Below are 21,729 nucleotides of genomic sequence, written 5' to 3'. Positions count from 1 at the left end.
AAATGTAACAGGCAGCTGAACAGGTTTTTAAAAATCAGTGCTACTAACCATTTTCTTTGGTGCTGCAATTGCTCTTGCAAGAGCAGCCTTCAATCGTTGTTCTTGCATTCTCTTCAGCTCTTCTAATTTCTGTTCACGTAGCCTTCAAGAATGAAAGAAATATGAAACAAAACTTTGGGGGAAATAGAAGAATTTATTGGTATATTATCTGAAAGAAAAGTGAATTTGAAAGCAGAATTTCATTGTTCCACATTTATTTCTCTAGTGGTGTTACCTCTTAATATGATTAGCATGTGAATTTCACTGCGAGTGTTGAAGACTGGAACAAACTACTTAAACAAGGTTGTGGGCCAAATCCTTGTACAACAAGCATGCCACTTTCCATTTAGACCATTTAAAAACTGGAGCCAGTTCCATAGGATCAGAACAGCTAATATACGTAGGTTGGGCATCCCTTGTTCAAAGTGCTTGAGACCAGAAGTGTATTGGATTTTTCTGTATTTTCCAAATACTTGCTTATACATAATGAGAGATCTTGGAGATTGGGCCAAAGCCTAAACAGGAAATTCATTTATGTTTCATATACCCCTTATGCACATAGCCTGAAGATAACTTTATACAATATTTTAATGTATATGAAACAAGGTTTGTGCATGCACCACAGTTCATGATTAGACAAGTAAGAAAAGTCATGTTGGTGCTCAAAAAAGTTCTGTATCTTGGAATATTCCATATGATGGAATTCCAGATAAGGAGTAAACTTGTAGTTCATAAAACGTTTCCTAACAATGATGTAGCCAGACAAAAAGACCTCTCATTCCTTCTTACAAGTCTGCCTACAGACTAAAAAGTAGTGACTTAACAGACTGCACAACAAATTCCAGTGAAGTTTAGAAAAAAATCACTATTGAAACTAGCTAAATTTAAATCCCAGTTCAGTCAGGAGGATACATATCTGGAAGTCTTTGTTCGCGGCCTCAGTGTTACCTTTGTCGTCTTTCTTTTGCCCTAAGTTTTTCAATAACTTCAATTGTCTCAAGGTATTCTGTCGGCAGTGTTTCCAACATCTCGCACAGTTCTGAAACACGGCTTTCTATTTTTTTCAGCATTTGAAATGAGGTCAGGCCAGTTGCATCACTTGTTATGAAGCAAGCCTTGTAGACTTCTGCTACTTTTTTATTAAGGGCATTCAACATTTTATCCTTATAATTAAAAAAAATGAATGTCAGTAAGGCACATTATAGGAGACAAAAAACAAATATAGTCAGCCTGCATCTTGTGCAAGGGTTATGTTCCAAGGTTAGCACAAAGCCAGAATGTCAAAACTCCCTTAAAGCCAACACATACTAAGAACGAAAAAGACTGAGAGAACAGCAGCTTCGTTCTCCCATTTCAGACTTACTCCAGAGTAAGTGGATTGGTGGGCACCGCTGCAAGTGCTATTAAAATTGTTGTTTTTCTCTGCCTTTTTGGAGGTGGCTGACCATGTGTATTTGAATTCACGTAAGATGCAGGCCAACTGCACCTTTAAAAACCCGTGGTTAACTATTAAATTAAGGTATAGTTCATAACAACTTGATATTAAGTTATAACCACTTTCCAAACAGGGTGGCATCCAGAGTTGTGCTTATTCAATTGCAAGGGTCCCTTACTACAGGGCAAGATACTCTGGCTGCCACCCAGACATTATTTCTACAAAAACTCATATATTTCTACAAAAACTTTCCTTAAAAAATGACCCATTATAGTCCTGCAAATGCATGATGGTCCATTCAGTGCACAAGACAAATCTATACAAAGCTGACTAAAGTTAAATCCCACACATGCTTACATGGGAGTAAATCCCACTGAGCACAGGGCCCTTCTGCGTAAACATGCATGGGATTGAACTGTATTAAATGCAGATTCAAATGTATCAATGATAAAAGATAATAACGAGCTGAAGATCAAGAAGGATCCAACAAAGGGAGAGATGTTATTTAATCTATAAAATAACCCAATGTGTTTTGAGACTTCAAAAGCTCTTTCTTGTAGGGAAAAAGTTCAAAATAGTAAAGAATTTTTAAATAACACTATAGTCCTTTAGTTCCTCCAGAAGTTCTCCATAGTGTCTTACTGCCATCTACTGTTTGGGTCAGAGATGTAAGAATCTTGTATGAGTTATATAACTGCAATATTGCACAATAGGTACACAGTTGTATAAGAGAAAGATCTGTAGCAGAAAAAATTCTTCAGGCGCTACACAGCCACAAAAAGGCAGACTTTTTTTAAACTTTGAACTGTAATTCCTTTGTCAAAACTTCAGAACATTATGCATTCATGTTTGTACCTTTGAAAGTTGCTTCTTGTCCTGTGCTACTCGTGTGCCACTTTTTGAGTGGACTAGGGTCAGCGTAAAATAGCTGCATACATTCTGACCTGATGATCTTTGTGACACAATTGCAAAGAATCATACATGAAAGCTGCTACAGTCCACTCATTAGGGTTTTTCAATCAACAATGGGCTATTAGTGCATATTATTCCAATTCCAGTATTGAGGTCTTATTTTAGAAATAACTATTTTTAAAACAATTTTTTAACTCATTCAGTATTTGCACTTTTGTGAACCATATGATTTCTGTGCTGTTTAAGTGCTTTGGCATTTTATGTGGCTTGATATGTGTAGGGTGATAAGAGTTTGAGGATGTGTGATTTTCAGCAGAGTGTGTAGGATACCTAGGTGCAAAACGGTAGCTGTCCGTTTTCTAAGTCTGTGAACTTAAACCATTTCTGCCCAACATTGCATATAAACAACAGAGACCAAATGTCCCTGTGGGCTGGGCAAAAATGTGTTGGAGACTAAGAGATGTCCAACATGTCCAACATTGCATATAAGCAACAGGGACCAAATGTCCCTGTGGGCTGGGCAAAAATGTGTTGGAGACTAAGAGAGAGGATATACTATTGATTTTAAATCCCTTTGCTTCACTGTCCAATGATCAAGAATTTCCTTGTCTGCTAGCCTTTACATTTTAAATATATTAATAATCCATTCTTAAGGTTTAAGGTTCTCCAATCAATGTTTACATGACATTGTGCACTTTCCAATATAACAAACAGCCTTATAAACTAAATTTGACACTACTATCACCTCTGAGTGGTGGGGCTATTGTCTACATTTGTTTAATCTCAAGTAGTGGTCTATACTGCCACTACTTCTCTGCCCCCCCCTTTTGGTTACCAGGCGTAATACTGGATAATACCATGTAGAAATTGTGCTGCTGTTCCCAACTGCTGCCCTTGTTAAACTGTACTTTGATGTACAAGTGGAACTCCTTCACTCATGATATTATACAGACTGTGGTAAAGCCCCTATGTAAACCATTGTTAGCATGTTCTTGTTTTTAAAACTGTGATAATTTAATTATCCTGCTTTTCTCCTTTCCTTTAAGCAACTCAATGTGGCTTACAACATGATAGAAGATGCCAATACCAAACACTGTCAAGCACCAGCAGCAATCAAAACAGCAGCATGGCACAAACAAATCATCAGAGAGAGTAACAGGTTACATACATTCTAAACGCCTGTGCAAAAATTATGTCCAACTTCTAATGAAACAGTGGTAAGAAGGGAGATAGATGCACAATAGGGGGCAGGGAACTCCACATAATGGGGGCTACTCTCACAAGACACTGGCAATAAGATTTGAAAAGGCAGTGGATCATAGAAGAGGGTTTCCCAGATTTTAATGGAGGACTAGGTTCATAAAGGTGCTATAATATATTAATGATTATTGTTTATCATTATAAAGAAGGGTTAACATATACATTACCATGTCTTCTGGATTATATTGTGTAGAAAAGACCTTGGCTCTTAATGCCACTTCGTCCCTTTTCTCCTTCTCTTTGATGCAAGAGGCTGTAAGTTTCTCCTTTTCATTTACTAGGTTCTTTATTGTCTTTTCCCTATAAAAAAACAAAGCTGTAAACATTTCCTTCATTTCTAACCTGCCTTTCACTGATTAGTCCCAAAGTGGCTAGCAAGAGTATGGAAGTATAAAAACAAATTCCACCATTTAAAAAGTAATCAGAGATGGATTTAAAAACAGCATTTCAGTAGCAACAGACACAAAAGCAGTTCAAGTTTTCAATCTGTTATTTTTTTCTTTTAAAGCAAAGAAGCAAGTCTCTTGAACTCCCTAGAGCAGGGAATTCCACAGGTGGGAGAGTATAAGAGATGGCTCTGTCCCATATGAATACTATCTGAACCTCTACTGAAAATCTTAAAGATGGGTGGATTCATAAGAAGGTGGCCTTAAGGTATTGAAGGCTCAGATGTTATAGTGCTATAAAGGTAATAACAAGCACCTTGGACTTGGAAATGGATGGGTAACCAGTGTACTTGCTGCAGGATGGAGTGACATGTTGCCCCACCCCCTGTATGGCTTCTATGGGACTCCATCTGATCACTAGCTAACAGGAGCATCACAATTTTTTTTAGGAAATCGCAGTAACATGTCCCACCTAAAGCACACACTCCCTACTGAAAAAAAAAATACTGCAAAATTATTCCAACCTGAAGACTTACAAAACTGTTAACTATTCATGTCTTACTGCTTTAAGAAACTACAGGTGCTTTAATGATGGGATGATGCCAAACAGGTCTTCCTTCATCCATGAGTATTTAAGGCAGTAGTTCTCAGCCTACAAGTTGTGGCTCCTCAGGGAGCGGCAGAAACCAGCCAGGGGAGCTGTGGAATCCTCATGAAAAACCCACCACCCTTGGAAAGGATTGTGGCCCTAATGGGGAGCTGCCAATTGAAAAGGTTTGGGAACCACTGATTTAAGGTATTCATTGGTGTCAGGCTGTTGCTAATAAGCTGATTCTATTGCTTGGTTCCTTTTTCTGCTCCGACTCCTAACTACCTCAGCACAAGCTCCTGTGACTTTCTATGGTGCATCAGCTCTTAGCAACTTTCAGCTCTGCTAAATCAAGCTTGAACTACTTCATAGACTTCAGCTGTGAGCTGGAGTGGCACAGTGCCTTGAATTTCCCATTTCAATCCATTAAGCCCCTTCAGCCTCCTCTTTCAAATGCCTCTCTTATCAGCTTTTTCTAAAGTGCCAAAGTTTTCAGCTACAAATTTGCTTTACCTATCCTTTTATCAAGTTCTGTCCCTTCTGTCTCATGCATGTTAATTCTCTTTTCTGCACAGCAGCTGTCACACTACCAACACTAAATAAATACGAAGTAGCTGTATAGCAATGGTGCTTTCTTTAATGCCAATTTGTTACAGTGCCCTTGGTTCCAGTCTATCCTATCCAATGGGAGCAGTGCATTCTCAGAAATGTAGAGTTAATCAGTGCCAATTTCCTGTCTCACAGACATCACTAACTCCTATAGCACAGTTTCACACAATACTTGACTTTCTATGGCTGATCTCCCACTGTCATTGTGGTATAATGTATAAAAAGCCCCACTTGTGCTTGAGGAAAGAGGAGGACTTGAAAAGCAACAGCAGATCTCAGTACTGTCCCTTTTGTGTTTTCTCAATAACTTACTTTTGCTCTTTAATTGCATGTTCTTTCTGGTAATGGTCTTCCAGTGTTCCGGCAATTTCCTGAATGTTTTGAAACAGTGAGAGGTTTTGTTCCTCGAGTTCTGTAAACATTTTAAGTAAGTCTTGTGGGTGTTTGAAATAGATTTCTGGCTCCTAGTGCAAAAGAAAGGATGTCAGGTTAATGTATCTGCAAACAGTTCTTGATAAACTGGAGAAGAAAACCATGCTGAAACTTAGGGAAAAGAATTTTTTACAATTCTGATGTACTGGGGCCAAACTTCAGATGACATTCAAGCAGTCTTCAGAAGACAGCTTACTGCAGAACTGAACTGAAAGTAGTCCTTATATCTCTTAAAATTAGCTGTGGCAGGGGCCAATCTGGCCTGGAAGTGTAGTGCACAGAAGTGAAGAAATTAATACTTTTCCAAATGCTGTTTTCATGTCGAGAATTGCTAGAGAAATAGCCATCACTTTGGGGGCAATCAACAGCTTGGAGGGGGATTTTTACCATTAAATGGAGCAAGAGAAAGTACAGTATTAAGATTCCTTCTCACTGGGACTTCTGGAAAAATGGCTGGTGCAACTAGCATTGTGTGGTGAGTGCATCCTATTTGTGGCCTTTAATCAACAATTTCAAGCTGTATTCAGGAGATTGACCCTGCTAATCTTAAATTTGTTGGGTACCTTCTCTGGTTTCTTCTCCTGAATTGGGCATTGTTTTTGTCAGCTGATCCTTTATGGATCAAGTCTTCAAAATTGGTTTTTTCCCCATTTTCTGCATCACCACATGATGCATTTGAAGAGACAGGCAGCTAACATCCTCATGGTGGCCTCAACATCTTCCAAGACTCCTGCTTCCCCTCTTACACCTTCATCCTAACTATGGACTAATGAAAATTTACCTGCATCACTTAAAAATGTGGCTGAGGATGTCGCCTCAATTAAAAAACCTCAATCTCCACACTTGAGTTAACTGTGGGACAACCAGAAGAGGGGTAGATACAGCTGAGGAGTTCATTACTAAGGTAGAGGATCAGAGTCAATCTTCAGCAGTAGCACTTACATGGCTGTGCACAGAAAATTAAGTATTAAAGATAAAAATGGCAGACCTGGATGGGCATTGTCACCAATGGAACCAACGAATTGTAGGAATTCCAAAAACTGCAGATCCAGGCAACCCCATGACTTGTATCACATCACTATTGAAAGAGTGTGAATTGTTCCCCAGGTCCCCATTCAAATAATCCAGCACATCCCTTGTAAATTTCCTCCATTTTACAATAAAGGAAGATATTCTACACAGAATACATGCGTGAATTGCAGATCCGTGTAATGATATTTCAATATTTTTCTAAGGCAGTGGTGGAGCAAAGAAAACAATTTGACAGCCCTACTGGTGGCCTTCTCTTTCAATTCTGATACCCTGAAACCTTCATAGTGTCACATGAAGGTCAGCAAAATACATTCAGGGAGGCCAAGGCTGCTGAAACTATTTACGTTCTGTTTCCCCACATAAATAGCTCTGGCTCTGAGTTGAATTATAGCTTTTTCCTTGCTAATTGAAGTTTATATAGTAACAATGGTTGTGATTTGAACAAAGAGACTTGGGTTAAGTGATTGGGTTCAACATTATCAAACCTGAAAGTAATGAGGAGGTTTAAGTTTTATGTATTTTTGGAGTATTTCTTGAATTTGTTAGATGAAAACAGGAAATATTGTTTAAAGGTCCTCCAGAGGCTTCTGACAACTTTTGAAGGGCCAGAGGATGTCACATGAGGCTCTGGAGCGACTGATAAGCAGGAGAACATAAGAAGAGCCTCGCTGGATCACGCTCGAGGTCCATCTCATCCAAGTTCCTCTGCCTACCAGATGCCCCAGGGAGCACATAAGACAAACAAGAAACCAGCATCCGGGTGCAACTCCCTTGCATTTGGCATTCTGAGGTACTTCCCCTGGGGCTGGGGATCCCAAAGGATCTTCTCTATAGAGAACTAGTGCAGGGAAAGCACCCTACAGGTAGACCACAGCTGTGTTACAAGGATATCTGCAAGAGGGAACTGAAGGCCTTAGGACCTCAACAGATGGGAAACCTTGGCTTCTGAGCCTCCTGCGTGGAGGCAGTCTGTGCAGCATGGCTTCTCCCAGTTTGAAGAGACACTTGCCCAACAGACTGAAATAAAGAGGCAAAGAAGGAAGGTCCGTAGCCAGGAAGACATACCAGGGACAGACTTGCTCCCAGTGTGGAAGGGATTGTCACTCCTGAATCAGCATTTTCAGCCACACTAGACACTGTTCCAGAACCACCATTCAGAGCGCGATACCATAGTCTTCCAAGACTGAAGGTTGCCAACTTCTGAGGTACCCTACTTCTAAAACCAGGAGGTTGCACATACCCATCATGGCTTGTAACCAGTGATGGACTTTTCCTCCAGAAAACTGTCCAATCTCCTTTTAAAGGCATCTAGGCCAGAAGCCTGTGGTACCACATCCTGTGGTAAGGAGTTCCACTGAACAATTACACACTGGGTAAAGGAATATTTTGTCTGTTCTAACTCTCCCAACACTCCATTTTAGTGGATATTCCCTGGTTCTGGTGTTATGTGAGAATGACACACACAAGGATAATAGCAGTCTTGGGGGGAGGCTGCATTCTGCAATCCTAGCCCAGGCAACACATAGGGCAGAATTGCAATTGGTCCAGTTGGACGGTATTATTTTTACTTCCTAACATTTTGACCCTAAACGAAGAACACTACTTCGTATTGCTGTTAGTCTTTGCAAAAAGCAGCAAACGCAGGAGTCCGGAATCCAGTGGGCACATCCATCCAGCGTCAGTTGTGGATGCATTGAAGACAAGCATCTGGCCCAAAGGTTCTGAAGATGTACAGTGGTGCCTCGCATAACGAATGCCCCGCGCAGCGAAAAACTCGCATAACGAAAGAGTTTTTCGATTGAGTTTGGTAACTCGCATAACGAAAATTTCTGGCCTTGCTTCGCATAACGAAAAATATTTTAGGTCCGTGCTTCGCATAACGAAAACTTTTTAGGTCCGTGCTTCGCATAACAAATTTTTTAAAAATTAAAAATTTTGTGTATGCTTCAAATTTTAGAAATCCTCTGTACAGTATGTATGCCTTTAAAGAGCATGTAATAAACACTTTGTAAACCAAATTTGACTTCGTTTTGACCTTTTTTGCCCCCAGGAACGCATTAATTAGATTTCAATGCATTCCTATGGGAAAACGTGATTCGCGCAACGAAAATTTCGCATAACAAAAGGATTCGCGGAACGGATTAATTTCGTTATGCGAGGCACCACTGTATAACTGAATTAAAAGCAAAAGCCATTCTTGAATGACAACACTGTATTTAGCAGGGATGAATGCATTACCTCCTCACTGTCTAAATCATCCAAGGAAAAATCTTCCTCTGAAGAGATACTTTTCTCACTTCCACAGCTGTCAGAAAACGGAAACATATTTTTTCTTCAGATTTGTATTATGTGCTTAAACTTGCCCAGCCATTGCTTAATGTACAAGGGAAAGAAAGGTTGTGCTCAGTCAGATAGGGGCTAGATTAGAAACAGCAGCAATAAAATATCTGACTTTGAGCCACCTTGGAAACCTATGGGATGAAAGGCAGGATTTAAATCTTGATAGCAGACAAACCTGACAGGGAATGGAAGTATTTGATTAACTTTATTTTTCCCAGTATAAAGAATCACAGCCCATTTTGGGTCTTCCATAAATTAAGTTTACTTAAAGCTGAAAGTCCGCCCTGATAAATGGTTACAACACTGCTTGATAGTTTTCTTGCTTTTTTTATCAGGTCCCTGAAATCAAATACAATTGCATGCTCAAGAGGGCTTTGCCCTTTTATTCCCTGAGCAGGAACTTTCAGTGCTACATTGCATTCAGCTTTTGAAACTGAAGGAACTTTGCAAACCACTTCTAAAAGTGCCCTGCCCTCTGAATAAATGCAGATGGGAAAGCTAAAATTCCACTTCCTAATACTGATTTCCATTACTAATATAGCCTCCTTGTGTTTTGCTTTTACTACATTAGTAATATTTTTACTATGAAAATTGTTTTCATGAAAATTGAAGACCTTCCATGTTGGAAGTACCCCTTCATTTAAGCTGCAGCTAAGGATGTGTATTTGCTGACCATTTTGATAGTGCTGATTTTATGATCTGTTTGTTCCACTGCTTTTATGATTTTTAACGGGGGGGGGGGCCCTCCAAACTCCAGCCTACAGGTGTGGATCTGGTGCCCCAGAAACTCAGCTCTGGTGCAGCAACACAGCAGCACCTTACCGTTCTTCTCTTTGCGCCTGATTGTTGCAGAAACTCACTCCAGGCAGCCACTTCCCCTGGGAAATTGGGGCACACAGCCTTCTGGGGTGAATGGCAGCATAAGCGGCCATCTGGCATGAGTTTTTGGTGTGAAGAGAAGCAGCTGTGTGTCGGAACGATTCGGTGCTGCCACTGCTGCTACGCCCAGATCGAAAATCCTGGCACACTGTGGGCCAGTTTGGAGACTGCTGTTTTAAATTGTTAATTAAGAAGCTTCTTCGCAGTTTTATTAAAGCTTAAAAATATTGCATAAACAAAATAACTTGCACTAAGGAGCACAATCATCATTTTGACAAATTTATTTGCCCTTAAGTGCTCATATACACTGATTTACAGGAATACCTGTACTGTGACTTTCCACTTGAGTTTCATCACTTTGCTCTTTGACAGCATAATCTTAATCTGCACCAGCACAGCCAGGCCTGACCTACACTGTGTCCTATGCAGGTTAGGAGATGGTTGGCGATCACCTTGAGGTAAGGGGATATATTTCCTCTTACCCCAGGTAAAGACTCAGCCATCCTTATGGGGCTTCTTGGATCTGCGCCAGCTATTTAGCTGGTGCAAATCCAGGAAGCCAGAGTTATGAAATGGCGAAGGAGGTCTCCACTGACCCCCTCCCGCCCCCTTCTACCACCACCTCTGCCTTCCTGTGTGAACTTACCTGTGCTGGCATGGCATGGCATGGGGAGCAGATCATTTGTTCCAGTGCTTCCAGCTCCTGAGTAAGTGCAAATGAGACTTGCAGCATGTTTGTGACACTCAGAGCTGGCACAGGGAGGTGTATTGGAATCAAGGAAGATCTGGTGTGGAGGTAGGATTTGGTGTTAGCCGTGGCCCCTTTAAGGGTAATGCCTGACCAGTGTGCTGCACAGCTGCAGCCACTTGAAGGCAATAGGGCCTTCAGGGATAAAAGCACCTGATGAAGGGAGCCTTTGGTGTGGGTAGCAGAAGGAGAAAAGCTTGAAGAAGGACAGACTGGAGAAATGGACTCAGGAACTGATGGCTAATGTGATGGAATAACCAGGGTAATATGCCATTGGGGCAAAAGCTTAAAAGCCACACTGCTAAAGCATGAAAGGCACACAGAATAGTAAAAGCTGTTTTCATCTAAAAGAATCATAGTTAGTCTCACAGAAAAGCTGCTTGAAAGACTCATTTTAGAAGCTGTTTTGCTAGTTTCACAGAAGCTGAGACCTTGAGGCTTCAAAGGCTGTGCTAATACCCTTTGGAATTTAGAAAAGATAAGCAATGAAGAAGATAGGCTTCATCTTGGCAGGAGTACAAGTCTTGCCAAGGACATCATAATGCTGAGAAAACACATATATGGAAACATAGTAGTTATTAGAAGTTTTAACTGCTTGATTTTAGAAAAGCCTTAAAACCAGACAAAAGGCTTATCAGTTGGCAATGTTACTTGGCAAACTAACAAAGCATCTAGCTAGCTAACCATAGACACCTGCAAGAGATGAATTTTGAAGACCGTACACATTTTAATTAGATAAGCAAGAGCATCCTTAGGAATCGGGGAAACTTCTGCTTTTGGAGTCTCTTTGTTTGAATTGCAACTGAAATGGAGAGATGTATGTTTAGAGGGAAGTGGTGCAGGTTTGTTAGGAAGGTGGAGGGAGAGAGATGTTTCAAGCAGTTTGCCTAGTGCATGTAATGTAAGGAAATCTGAGTAACTTGTTTGAAGGTAAATGGGAGAAGGATTTGTTAAAATATATGAAGAATCAAGCAGGGAAGGTGATGTTGTGATAATTCAAGGATATAAGAGAGCAAAGAAGCTGGCTGAAGCCTTAGCTCAAAGAGGTCACTTCTTAGGAAGGATATACACCACTATAGATCCCAATGTACTCAAAGTAACTGGTCACAATGGTCATACAGAATTAAGACATAAAACTTTAGTGAAACTGTTAAAGGAAGTTTAAAGGACTTTGCTTAACAGAGATTTGCAGAGGGACCCACAGTCTTACTAAAGCCAGAAGAAGGAATGCAGAAGAGATAAGATAGGTGGCTCAAGCAAGGCCATCCCAAGAGTCTGAAGGGAATGTATGCCAAGAAATGGGTCTGAAGTTCTGCCAAAAGGGTCAGTTCTGGATAAAATAATATTACAGTACCCCCTGCTGGTTCTTGAAACTTTGTAATTCAATATGTTTAATTTTACCTTAGTTGGAAACCTGTAACTTGAAGCTCACCTATCAAGTGTCTCTATCTACAGTCTATTAAGAGTTAGCCCCATCTATGATGTCAAACTATGATGTCAGCCAATGGGAAGTTCAAATCTTCAAACAAAGAACCTAGAATGTTATAAAGGGTCTGGTTAACATTGATACTGCCTCTCAATGCTTTGGACATTAGTCCCATGAGATGCCCGTTGCTGGCAACGAAATAAAGCTTGCAAACTATCTCCCTTGAGTACTGAGTCTTGCTTTTGGGACCTTGCAACAAATGGACTACTGGAACTGCAGCTGGACTGATTGGTGAATGGACTTTGGAGACTGCTGGAGACACTGAGATTGGTGTTTGGCTGCCATGTCCAAGACTTGCGGAGGACCAACATGCTGCTGTAGTGGTGGGAGGCTGCTGGCAGGAGAGGGGAGGAAGGAGGACCTTTGCAGGTGGAACAGATTAGCTATCCTGGTTGTGGGGTCCAGCAGTGCTGTAGGGCAGAACTAGCATCATTCTTGGGGAAAGAAGGGGAGCAAATTAGCTCAAAGTGGGCATAATTCTCCAGGCGCAGCTTGGACTGGGAATCTGGCAAAATAGGAGGCCTGCGCTGGCACAGCGCCACATTAGGACTGTGCCATCAGTCGTTTTCAATTATAACCACTTTTCAAATTTCATCTGCATGCCTTCCTCCAATTTCAGCCAACCTTCCAGGATATTCCTTGAAATTTTGTTTGTTTATTTTTTGTTTATTTAGTTTTGCATGTATTTACATGCGTTATACAGTTTTTCATTGGCCAAAATAAATTCACAAGCTAAATAAGGCTGTGCTTTGACATTCATCCATGCTCTGGTCTCTAACCAGACAAAAGTGCAAGGTATTGCTATATTCCTTTTTCAAATGACAATGCTTGTTCCAACAACTCTTCATCAATAAATTCAGAAATTAAGCTTTGTACTGTACCTTGCCAGTGATTTTCTTTTTTCTCCCAAGGACAATCTTTTGCCTATTCCTAGCTTTGATGACTTTCTAAAAAACCTGTAGCTGGCTTCTTTGAAGATTAGAATAGAAATAATAGACAAATGTATTCTATCATCTTCAAGTAACAACACTGGTCACCAAAGTTATATTGATTAATTACATCATGGAGTTGTACAGGTCCAGACTTGTTATACGCAGATTTTTTTTTACACAGATTTGACTAAACATGAATGGCCCCTGCAAATGAGAAGGAATGTGCTGATCCCTGGAGAAGGGAAAAAATGCACCCCTTTTAAATCACAGTTTAAAAAACTGCTTTTTACTGTTGCAGAGAGACAATCATACAAGTGCTTACAGGTATAACCTAAGTATCCACAGATTTTTCTATCTCAAAGCTGATGAGGGCCCTTTAAATTAAAGGAAAACAGTCCTTTAATCCATTTAAAGCTGATTGATGGCTGATAATCCATCAATCATTCTCTCTGCAAGCTTCACTCCTCCCTTCCCCCTGAGCACCTGAAAGATTATCACTTTCTCCATTCTTTCCCCCTTGCTGGGGCTCTTGGTGAAGGGAGGAATTGCTGCCTCCTAGTGAAGCCTAACCTCCTGGAGACAGACTGATGGCCTCTGTGCATTACAAAGGTCAGCAAGGCTGTTCTTAAATCACCAAAACAAAGAAACTTTGTTTTTTAAATTGATTTGCTAAAGTGCATTTTTTGCCATCTTGTGAGTTTTTGGAGGGGAATAACGAATCTCAACCTGTATTATTTTCATAATACCTTATATTTAAATAGAATGAAACAACAGGATGACTGATTTAAGAAAAGAGTTTATAATCTTACACAACAAATACAGGTGTGCACTGCTTAGGGATCTTCTTAACGACCAACCACATATGTGACAAGGTCAGTCCTCTGCATCTTCCCCTCTACCCAAACTTGCAAAAGACCAAAAGCACCCTGCAGATTTCTTTGCATTGCCTGCTGCTCACTGATAGCACTGCTAAAGCTGTTCAAGGCCACTCCTGGTCAGAAATAGTTTAGCAGGCATTGTGCAGGGCTATGCTCTGGTTACCGCTGGAGGACTTTCTGAAGCCCTCAAATGCCATGTGCATCAGCCACTGGCCTCTGCGGGGTTCAGAATGGCCATTTTGGCAGAAAAAAAGAAATGCAACTATCGGTTTCCAAGGGAAACCAGAAGTTATGTTTTTATGCCTTATAAGGCATTCTGAGGCCCTTCAGGGGCTTCCCTGGGTCTCAGAATGCCTTAATAGGGCATTTGGCTGAATCAGCCTTTCTGAAGCCCACAGAGGTCACAAGTGGACATGTGTGTCTCCTGGGACTTCAGAAAGCCTCTAGAGGCAATCAGAGCTGTGCTTGGTGACCAGAACTGTGGTTGCATCTAGAGTGCTTAAAGGGGCTGAAACCATGGATTTCATTATCTGCAGTTTTCCGCATTCATGGGGAGTTGGAAAGTAGATCCCCTGCCGATACTGAGGCCCCACCTATAGCATCATCATGTTATATATAAATCAATGTGGAATTTTATGCATGATTAAAGAAATCATGTGGAAATACCTGTATTCTATCAAAAGTTATGGGCAAATAAAAAAAACACAACTGCTTTATGTAACAAAAAGATTGCAGTTTTGCTTTGAGTCAAAACTGATCAATGAGACTGATTGTTCTGAGAGTCAAGGAGGTGTTGTTATGACACAGCAGGGAACCAATGTATGAGTCTGAATCAGCTCTCATTTCCATGTAGCAGAGCTAATACTAGAACTCTTATTTAGTTGTGCGAGTGTCATCAAACTGGTGACTGGTTTTTTGTTGGTTACTGATTTGTTCAGTGACCAGTACTGTTATATAGTAAAATAAATAGTGCGGTGACACCAACCCTAGTGATGCATTTAGGTTGTGCATATGATATTGTAATTTATTCTGTATGGTCTAGTACAGAAGTATTCTATGTGATCTATATGGAAGTCCATCATGGGGGTGACACAATGAACACTTGCACCAGGTGATGCAAACTCTTGCACTGTGGTGATGCCTCTGGCACCACAGCTCGGTTACGATGAGAAAATGAAACATTAAAGAAGACAGCAAAATAAACTGGTTTGAGGAAATTTGGTTGCAATACAATGCACACTTGGAAGTAAGCACCACTGAATACAATGACATTTACTTCTAAGTAAACACGCATAGGACTATGGCTGTTTTAACCTCTTTTTTCCTGACATTTTAAATGAATCATCACCTGAGGGATGCATTGCTGCAGCACACAAGGAGAACAGGTGTGATGGTTAACCAAATAGGCTGGTTTGACTTTGTTGAAATAAACAAAGTTCAGAAGGGGAGGGGGAGAAGAGGCACTAGGTGCAGTTATCATCCCAGCCAGGGAATGAGAAGGATCATTACCACTGCTGCTTTCTCCTTCCCACCCAAATTACCTGCTTCCTGCTCTATGTTTGAAATAGAATGGGAAACCCAGGAGAAGCAGAAGTGGGGTGGTGCTTCTCCCGGCTTCCTTGTTCCATTCTGCTGTGGTTCTCCATTTCAAAACATAAAGCAGCAGAGTGGAGAGGAAGAGTTCAGGGGACAGGTGGGGGCTAGGTGTGGCAGCCATAAAGGTGACCTACAGGCACAGGGCACTACTTTTATCCAACCGCTGTCTGAGCTTCATCTCACTTTCTGGTTGGGCCGACCCTGCTGCCATAGTCATTAAAATGCCTTTATCTTGCGCTGGCCACATCATTTTCCGTTAACACAGCTCATGTTCAAGTCAGTGTAGCAAAAATTTGTGGTGCAAGTGTCCCCAGACTCATAGCAGACTACCCTCCCTCCCCAGCTGACTCCTCCTCCTTACTTCTGCTCACAGGGCTTTTCGGATCAGAAAAGATGATGGAGGTTGATTTATGTAGTGCTTTCTTGCTTTGTTCTTTGCCTTTAGTTTGTGCCCATTTGTCTGTAAAGATGCAGTTCAAAAGCACTAAATCACATGGTTGTAAGGATCAAACAAGCTATTTCTATACCAAGTCATAAGAACATAAGAACAGCCCCACTGGATCAGGCCATAGGCCCATCTAGTCCAGCTTCCTGTATCTCACAGCGGCCCACCAAATGCCCCAGGGAGCACACCAGATAACAAGACACCTCATCCTGGTGCCCTCCCCTATATCTGGCATTCTGACTTAACCCATTTCTAAAATCAGGAGGTTGCGCATACACATCATGGCTTGTACCCCATAATGGATTTTTCCTCTGCTAAATCCAGGGTGACCAGATGTCATAACCGCAAAAGAGGACAAGACACCCCAAAATGTAGGACATCCAAGAAAAATGTAGGGCATGACAAAGTAAAAGCTAAAAATGTTAGTTGATATCATGTAGTTAATTTCAAAACTATATTACTTTTTATTAAATTTAAAGCTACATTACATGTAATTTATTTCATATAATTTATTAATTACAAGAAGGCTCTGCACTGCCTGCTCACAGGGAAAAGGAGAACATTTAAGTTCTTTCCCAGGACACAAGGTTTAAAAAGAGGACATGTCCTGGAAAAAGAGGATGTCCGGTCACCCTGGCTAAATCCAAATTGTAGTCTGCCATAAGCCAAGTCCAGAAACAACATGTCACACTGCTGTAAAGCAAGGGTTGGCAACCTTTTGCTTTAAAGGAGCCAGACATTTGGAAATGACATCATCACATCACCACCGAACTTCTGGGTTGTTGAGAACCCAGAAGTGGACTCAATGGAGCTTGGCTTGGAAGGCAAAGGGAGGCAGCTCCACCATTCCTCATCCGGCACATGGCGATTTGAGCAGGAAGCTTTGCCTCCCAAGCCGAGCTCTGCACAGGCCAGATCCGGTCCATGGGCTATAGGTTATCAACCCCTGCTGTCAAGGAATGGCACAGCAGATACCACCAAATTATTCTAGTCAATGAGTTAAGCTACACAATTTTGGACGTTAATGAGATTTTCTGAACTATGACATGCTGAGACTAAAAGGTATCCCAAAGTTACCCAGGCATATTTTTCCAAAGATCGAGGAGGCACAGCAATAATCATGCTTGTGCATTCTCTCACCTGTCTTGTGACAGCTAGACAAATTATATTTTCACAGATACTTGGTTGTATCAAAAGGAAGTTAATTATGACTAAGGGCCCAATCCACTCCAATTTTCCACTGCTGGTACTGTTGTGCCAGTGGGGTGTGTGCTGCATCCTGTGGTGGAGAGGCAGTCACTGGGGACTTCTTAAGGTATGGGAACATGTGTTCCCTTACCACAGGGTTGCGCTGTGGCTACAACAGAGCTGGGAAGTTGGATAGGACTGGGTCCCAAGTCTCATTGGAATTAATAGGACATAAGTTAGTCACAACTGCACAAATTAGCTGATGAGAAAGCCACTGTATTTAAATATGTTGTGAGGCCATGGAATAAGAACCTGGCCATGGAGTAAGGACAAGGTGCTTCTGCTGGATCCAGGAGCAAATGAAGGGATTTAAAGAGGGCATGACAAGTCAAGTAAGATTGTAGCTAAGATAGGTCACAGGACAAAGATCAGAGACCAGCAAAGAGAAGACTGCAGCAGCTGAGGTGAGAAAAGACCAAGCCGTGCACTAGAGTTGTTAAGAGAGGCAGAAAGGAAAGGTCCAATTCTAGCAAAATTATAAGGGGAGAAGCAACATGATTTGAAAGGAGAAGGTCAGAGGTAAAGTCAAGACTTCTCGCCTGCCCTTAGGCTGGATGGTGACATTGACAAGGGACATAGAGGGTGTACAAAGAGGGGAGGGTTTGTGAGGAAAAATAAGAAATTCATGCTTGGACATAACAAGCTGGAGGCAACAATGAAGCATGCAGGCTGAAATATCAGGCAGGCAGTTTAAGGTGCAGGATTGGATGGAGGAGAAGAGGTATGGGATAAAGAGGCAGAATTTCTGTATCATTCTGCATATAAGGGGCACTGAAAGTCGCAGGATTCAGTTAGGTCACCCATGGGTAGTGTACTTATTCTGATCACTTTCTAAAGAACTTATGCCCTTTATCTTCCATTCTTGCCCATTTTGCCTTAATTCCCTTAAAATTCAACTTCCTCTGCTGCTTCTTACAAGGACTCGAGTAATTCAGCATCTTACCAAGTTCTTCAAGCTGCAGTCTTAAATTTATTCCAAATTGTAGAGAACTCATCAATCATTTAAAAGCAAAAGCAGTAGTTTCTTTTCCACCAAGAAAGATGAGCAACGGTTCGGTCTCCAGCACTCGCTACGTATAATCTCAAAGCCCCCAAAGACCAAACTAGACACCATCTTCACTGCTTGAAAGAGGCTTTTATCCCAGCAGACGTAGCTGCACAAACAAGCCCTTCTTACCCCATAAACTCTACTATCATCTATGTATTAACTTTAATGTTGCACTTTTACTAATTGATCCACCTATCTGGACGTTATGCGTTTTCCCTTTCGATCCTCTCTAAAGCCAAGGTGAACAAAGATGATGACAAAAGTATCCAGTGTGTATGGAGGATGGTACACAGTTGAAAATTCCTGCAGGGGTCATGTCTCTTGACTCGAAGGTGCCAATTTTCTTGGTGCTAGTACCCAATAGGAATTTAAACTGTGGCGCAGAGAGGGCCGACAGTCATTATTTCCTCCCAGTCTGTCTCACATCCTATGTCAGACCCAGGCTTGGTTAGAGAAAAAAGGAGTTTGGGCAACAGGCTGAAGAAGAGTATGGCAGGAGCAGGTTGAGCTCCCCTCACTCACATATCCCTTTGTGGGGCAGACTTGGGAATACAAAGGGTGCAAGTTGAGCTGGGTCCTTGGGCACCACACCCATGGAGATCTTTTTCTGTAGAAGACTTGCCCTCAGCTTCCCTCCCATTCTCCTCTCTGCCTGCTTGCTTTGCTTGAGTCACATAGGAGGCAGGGCAGCCCCCCTCCCCACCTTCAGATACTTGGAAAGGAAGTATCCCCAGCCAACCTGACTTGCTCCCAGGTGATGTGGCCCTTGCACTAATGTAGGGGACCACTACCTGGGAGCAACCCATCCTCAATTGTTTGTGGGGGGGGGAGGAAGTGCCTGCATGAGTTTCTCCTCTCTCCCCAGCGTTGTTCCCAGAAAGACAAACCCATGTTACCCCAGGGACTGCACAGCTTGGGAGCAACCTGCTTTGGCTGATGTGCAGATTGTGACAGCCTAAATATCTAATGCTTCAGTTTACTGGACTTCTAGACTGGTGTGGCTTGGAAAGCAGCTACCTACAGGGTGGACTGCCCCTTTCACATGGATGGGCCTTTGGCATATGCCCACAAGGACCCACCACTGGTACCTCCCCTGCACTTGAGCAACAAATGTGGCTGTCACCATCTCATCAAGTTTGTCCTTAGACACAGTTTCCCAACTGGAGAAGAAAGTAATGAGGAAACTGGAGCTACAGGAACCACACAGGGCTGCAGTCTGACATACATTCCTAACAGATTTCACAGCAAAAGGGATACTTACGTAGCTTTTGGTGCAGTAAGAAAGAGGTTGTTACACCTAACTTGGGTTTTTGATGAACAGGAATAGAAACACAGGACACTGAAGCCCTTTTTTTCTCTTTATTCTTCTTCTTCTTTTCTATCTGCTTTTCTTGCCATTCTTTAGGAGAAACACTCAACAAAAAAGCTTCATAAGATAAATATTGCCTCAGTTGATTTTCAGTATCTGTAATATCACTGCAAACATTAAATATGAGAAAAAGGAAAACAGGCAGATAGTTGTTTTGTGTAGAAGCACAACACTAAACGGTATAATTAAAAGACACTGTTATGACTTGGGTTTGTTTTTGCTGCAAAAATGAATGAAAGAATTCTTATTTGAATTATGGGACTGCAGATTCACATTAAGGTTAGGGTCACATTAGCATGTAAGCTGTAATGTCACGTATGGGGAACTGCTATACTCATCACAGCAAAGTGCAAACTATTCTCTAAGCACTTTCACAAGCGTCTGCACTACTGTGCAGGCAGCCTTTTCTTTCTGCTCCTGGTTCTGGAATGTGTTCACGAATACAACACTCAGTTGTAACAATTTCCTGATGTACACAGTTGTTACTGGGCTCAGTCATGCTTCCTCGCTGCAGCATGTTGTGGCATGGCACAAATGTCATTGGATAATCCCATCAAGATTTTACGCCCTCCATACTATGCCCCAACAACAATTACTGGGACCAAAGTAGTGAAACAAGGAGCTCACCTTTTAAGTGAGACCAGCTCGCTCATAGCTGACTTCACTTCTGCCATTGCTTCCATTTTATACTTGGCTTCCTGAGTGGCCCTAACAACACAAAGGATGGTGTAATTTATGTGTGAATAGATTGCGTACTTAGAGGAAGATTAGAAATGTCTTTTCTGCCCTCACGGAAAACAGTTTCATGACCCAATTTATTACGCTCTGTAAGCAGAAATAGTGAACAATGTGAAAACCAGCTTTAGTCTCGTCACTAAATATCCAATGCATTACAAATACATGAATTAAACCTACAAAAAAAAAAATCCCAGATATAAAGCGACTGCAGCAATAAGTAGCCAATGATTAACACCTGAAACTGTAATGAAATGACTAACATCTTAAGGGCCTCTACAGAACTTCTGTCGTTTTCTTTAAGAAACTCATCGAATGCAATTGTATCTTCTTCTAGTTTTGTTTCAGCAATTTTGGCTTTCCGCTCTTCGCTCGCTGCCAGTCTCTCCATCTTTGATATGGTGTTTCGTTTTACTTTGACTGCATACTGCAAAAGCAAAACATTATAAAATATTATGAACAAACTGGTTTTTTGTACGCAAGCATATTATGAAGTTGCATGTATTTCACCCCCTTCACTCTCAACAGTTTTTTCTTATTGAATTTTGGTGATTGCCTAAAAATTTTTTTTTTTTAGTTGCCAGATCAGGCAGCAGGACAAAGTCAGTTGTCTTTAATGATCGTACTGCAGTGAGAGAAAAAGAAGCTGTGTCTCCTCCTGCTCACTGCCTCCTTGACTTTGGCATCCACCTTCTCCTGGAACCTGTGGCAGGCAAATTGTTTTTGGTGCTGCAGTGCAGCAGAGACTCCCTGCCTGTACAGTCCGATGGAGGGAGCTGCAATCAGCACAATGGAAGCACAAGGCCGCTGAATGGTTGGGTGCTCTGCATGGACTACTGACATCATTAGAGGATCCCTGTCCACTCAGCAACCATTGCATGGTGCTGACTGCAGGCCCCCTTGTCACCTGAATCCCTGAGTCAGGGAATCCTGCCCACTTCAGTGCCCCTCAGCCACAAGCACTGATTTCACTACCACAGAGAGCTTATGTTCTTCTGTGTTAGAGGGTGAGTGCCAGGGCAGGAGAGAATGTGCAGGAATGGGTAGCTTCCTTTTCTTCTTTGGCCACAGGATGGTTTTCTGCTTCTCTGACCTGGCAACCCTGCAACTATTTCTGCCACAGAATTTATTCTAGTAACTTTTTCAACAGCTAGAGATTCCTTTTCTAGAATATAGGTAGTAGGCAACCTTCAGTCTCGAAAGACTATGGTATCGCGCTCTGAAAGGTGGTTCTGGCACAGCGTCTAGTGTGGCTGAAAAGGCCAATCTGGGAGTGACAATCCCTTCCACACTGGGAGCAAATGCAGTCTGTCCCTGGTTTGTCTCCCTGG

At 41.7% G+C, this 21,729-nt stretch overlaps 1 protein-coding gene across 1 annotated transcript in view; it reads right to left on the bottom strand.

Annotated features, from left to right (window-relative positions):
- CCDC38 (coiled-coil domain containing 38) overlaps positions 1–21,729 on the bottom strand; it is a 30,496-nt gene that overhangs the window by 1,952 nt on the left and 6,815 nt on the right. The window contains 9 exon segments of the mRNA XM_066633820.1: positions 49–142; positions 988–1,202; positions 3,814–3,946; positions 5,543–5,694; positions 8,933–8,999; positions 19,556–19,560; positions 19,563–19,770; positions 20,291–20,371; positions 20,662–20,825. Of these exon segments, the coding sequence (XP_066489917.1) occupies positions 49–142; positions 988–1,202; positions 3,814–3,946; positions 5,543–5,694; positions 8,933–8,999; positions 19,556–19,560; positions 19,563–19,770; positions 20,291–20,371; positions 20,662–20,825 (1,119 nt within the window).

This window comes from Tiliqua scincoides, chromosome 7 (assembly GCF_035046505.1).
Source record: "Tiliqua scincoides isolate rTilSci1 chromosome 7, rTilSci1.hap2, whole genome shotgun sequence".
Classification (NCBI taxonomy): Eukaryota; Metazoa; Chordata; class Lepidosauria; order Squamata; family Scincidae; genus Tiliqua; species Tiliqua scincoides.
The sequence above is the reverse complement of the archived record's forward strand: the minus strand, read 5'-3'. Positions and strand labels throughout refer to the sequence as shown.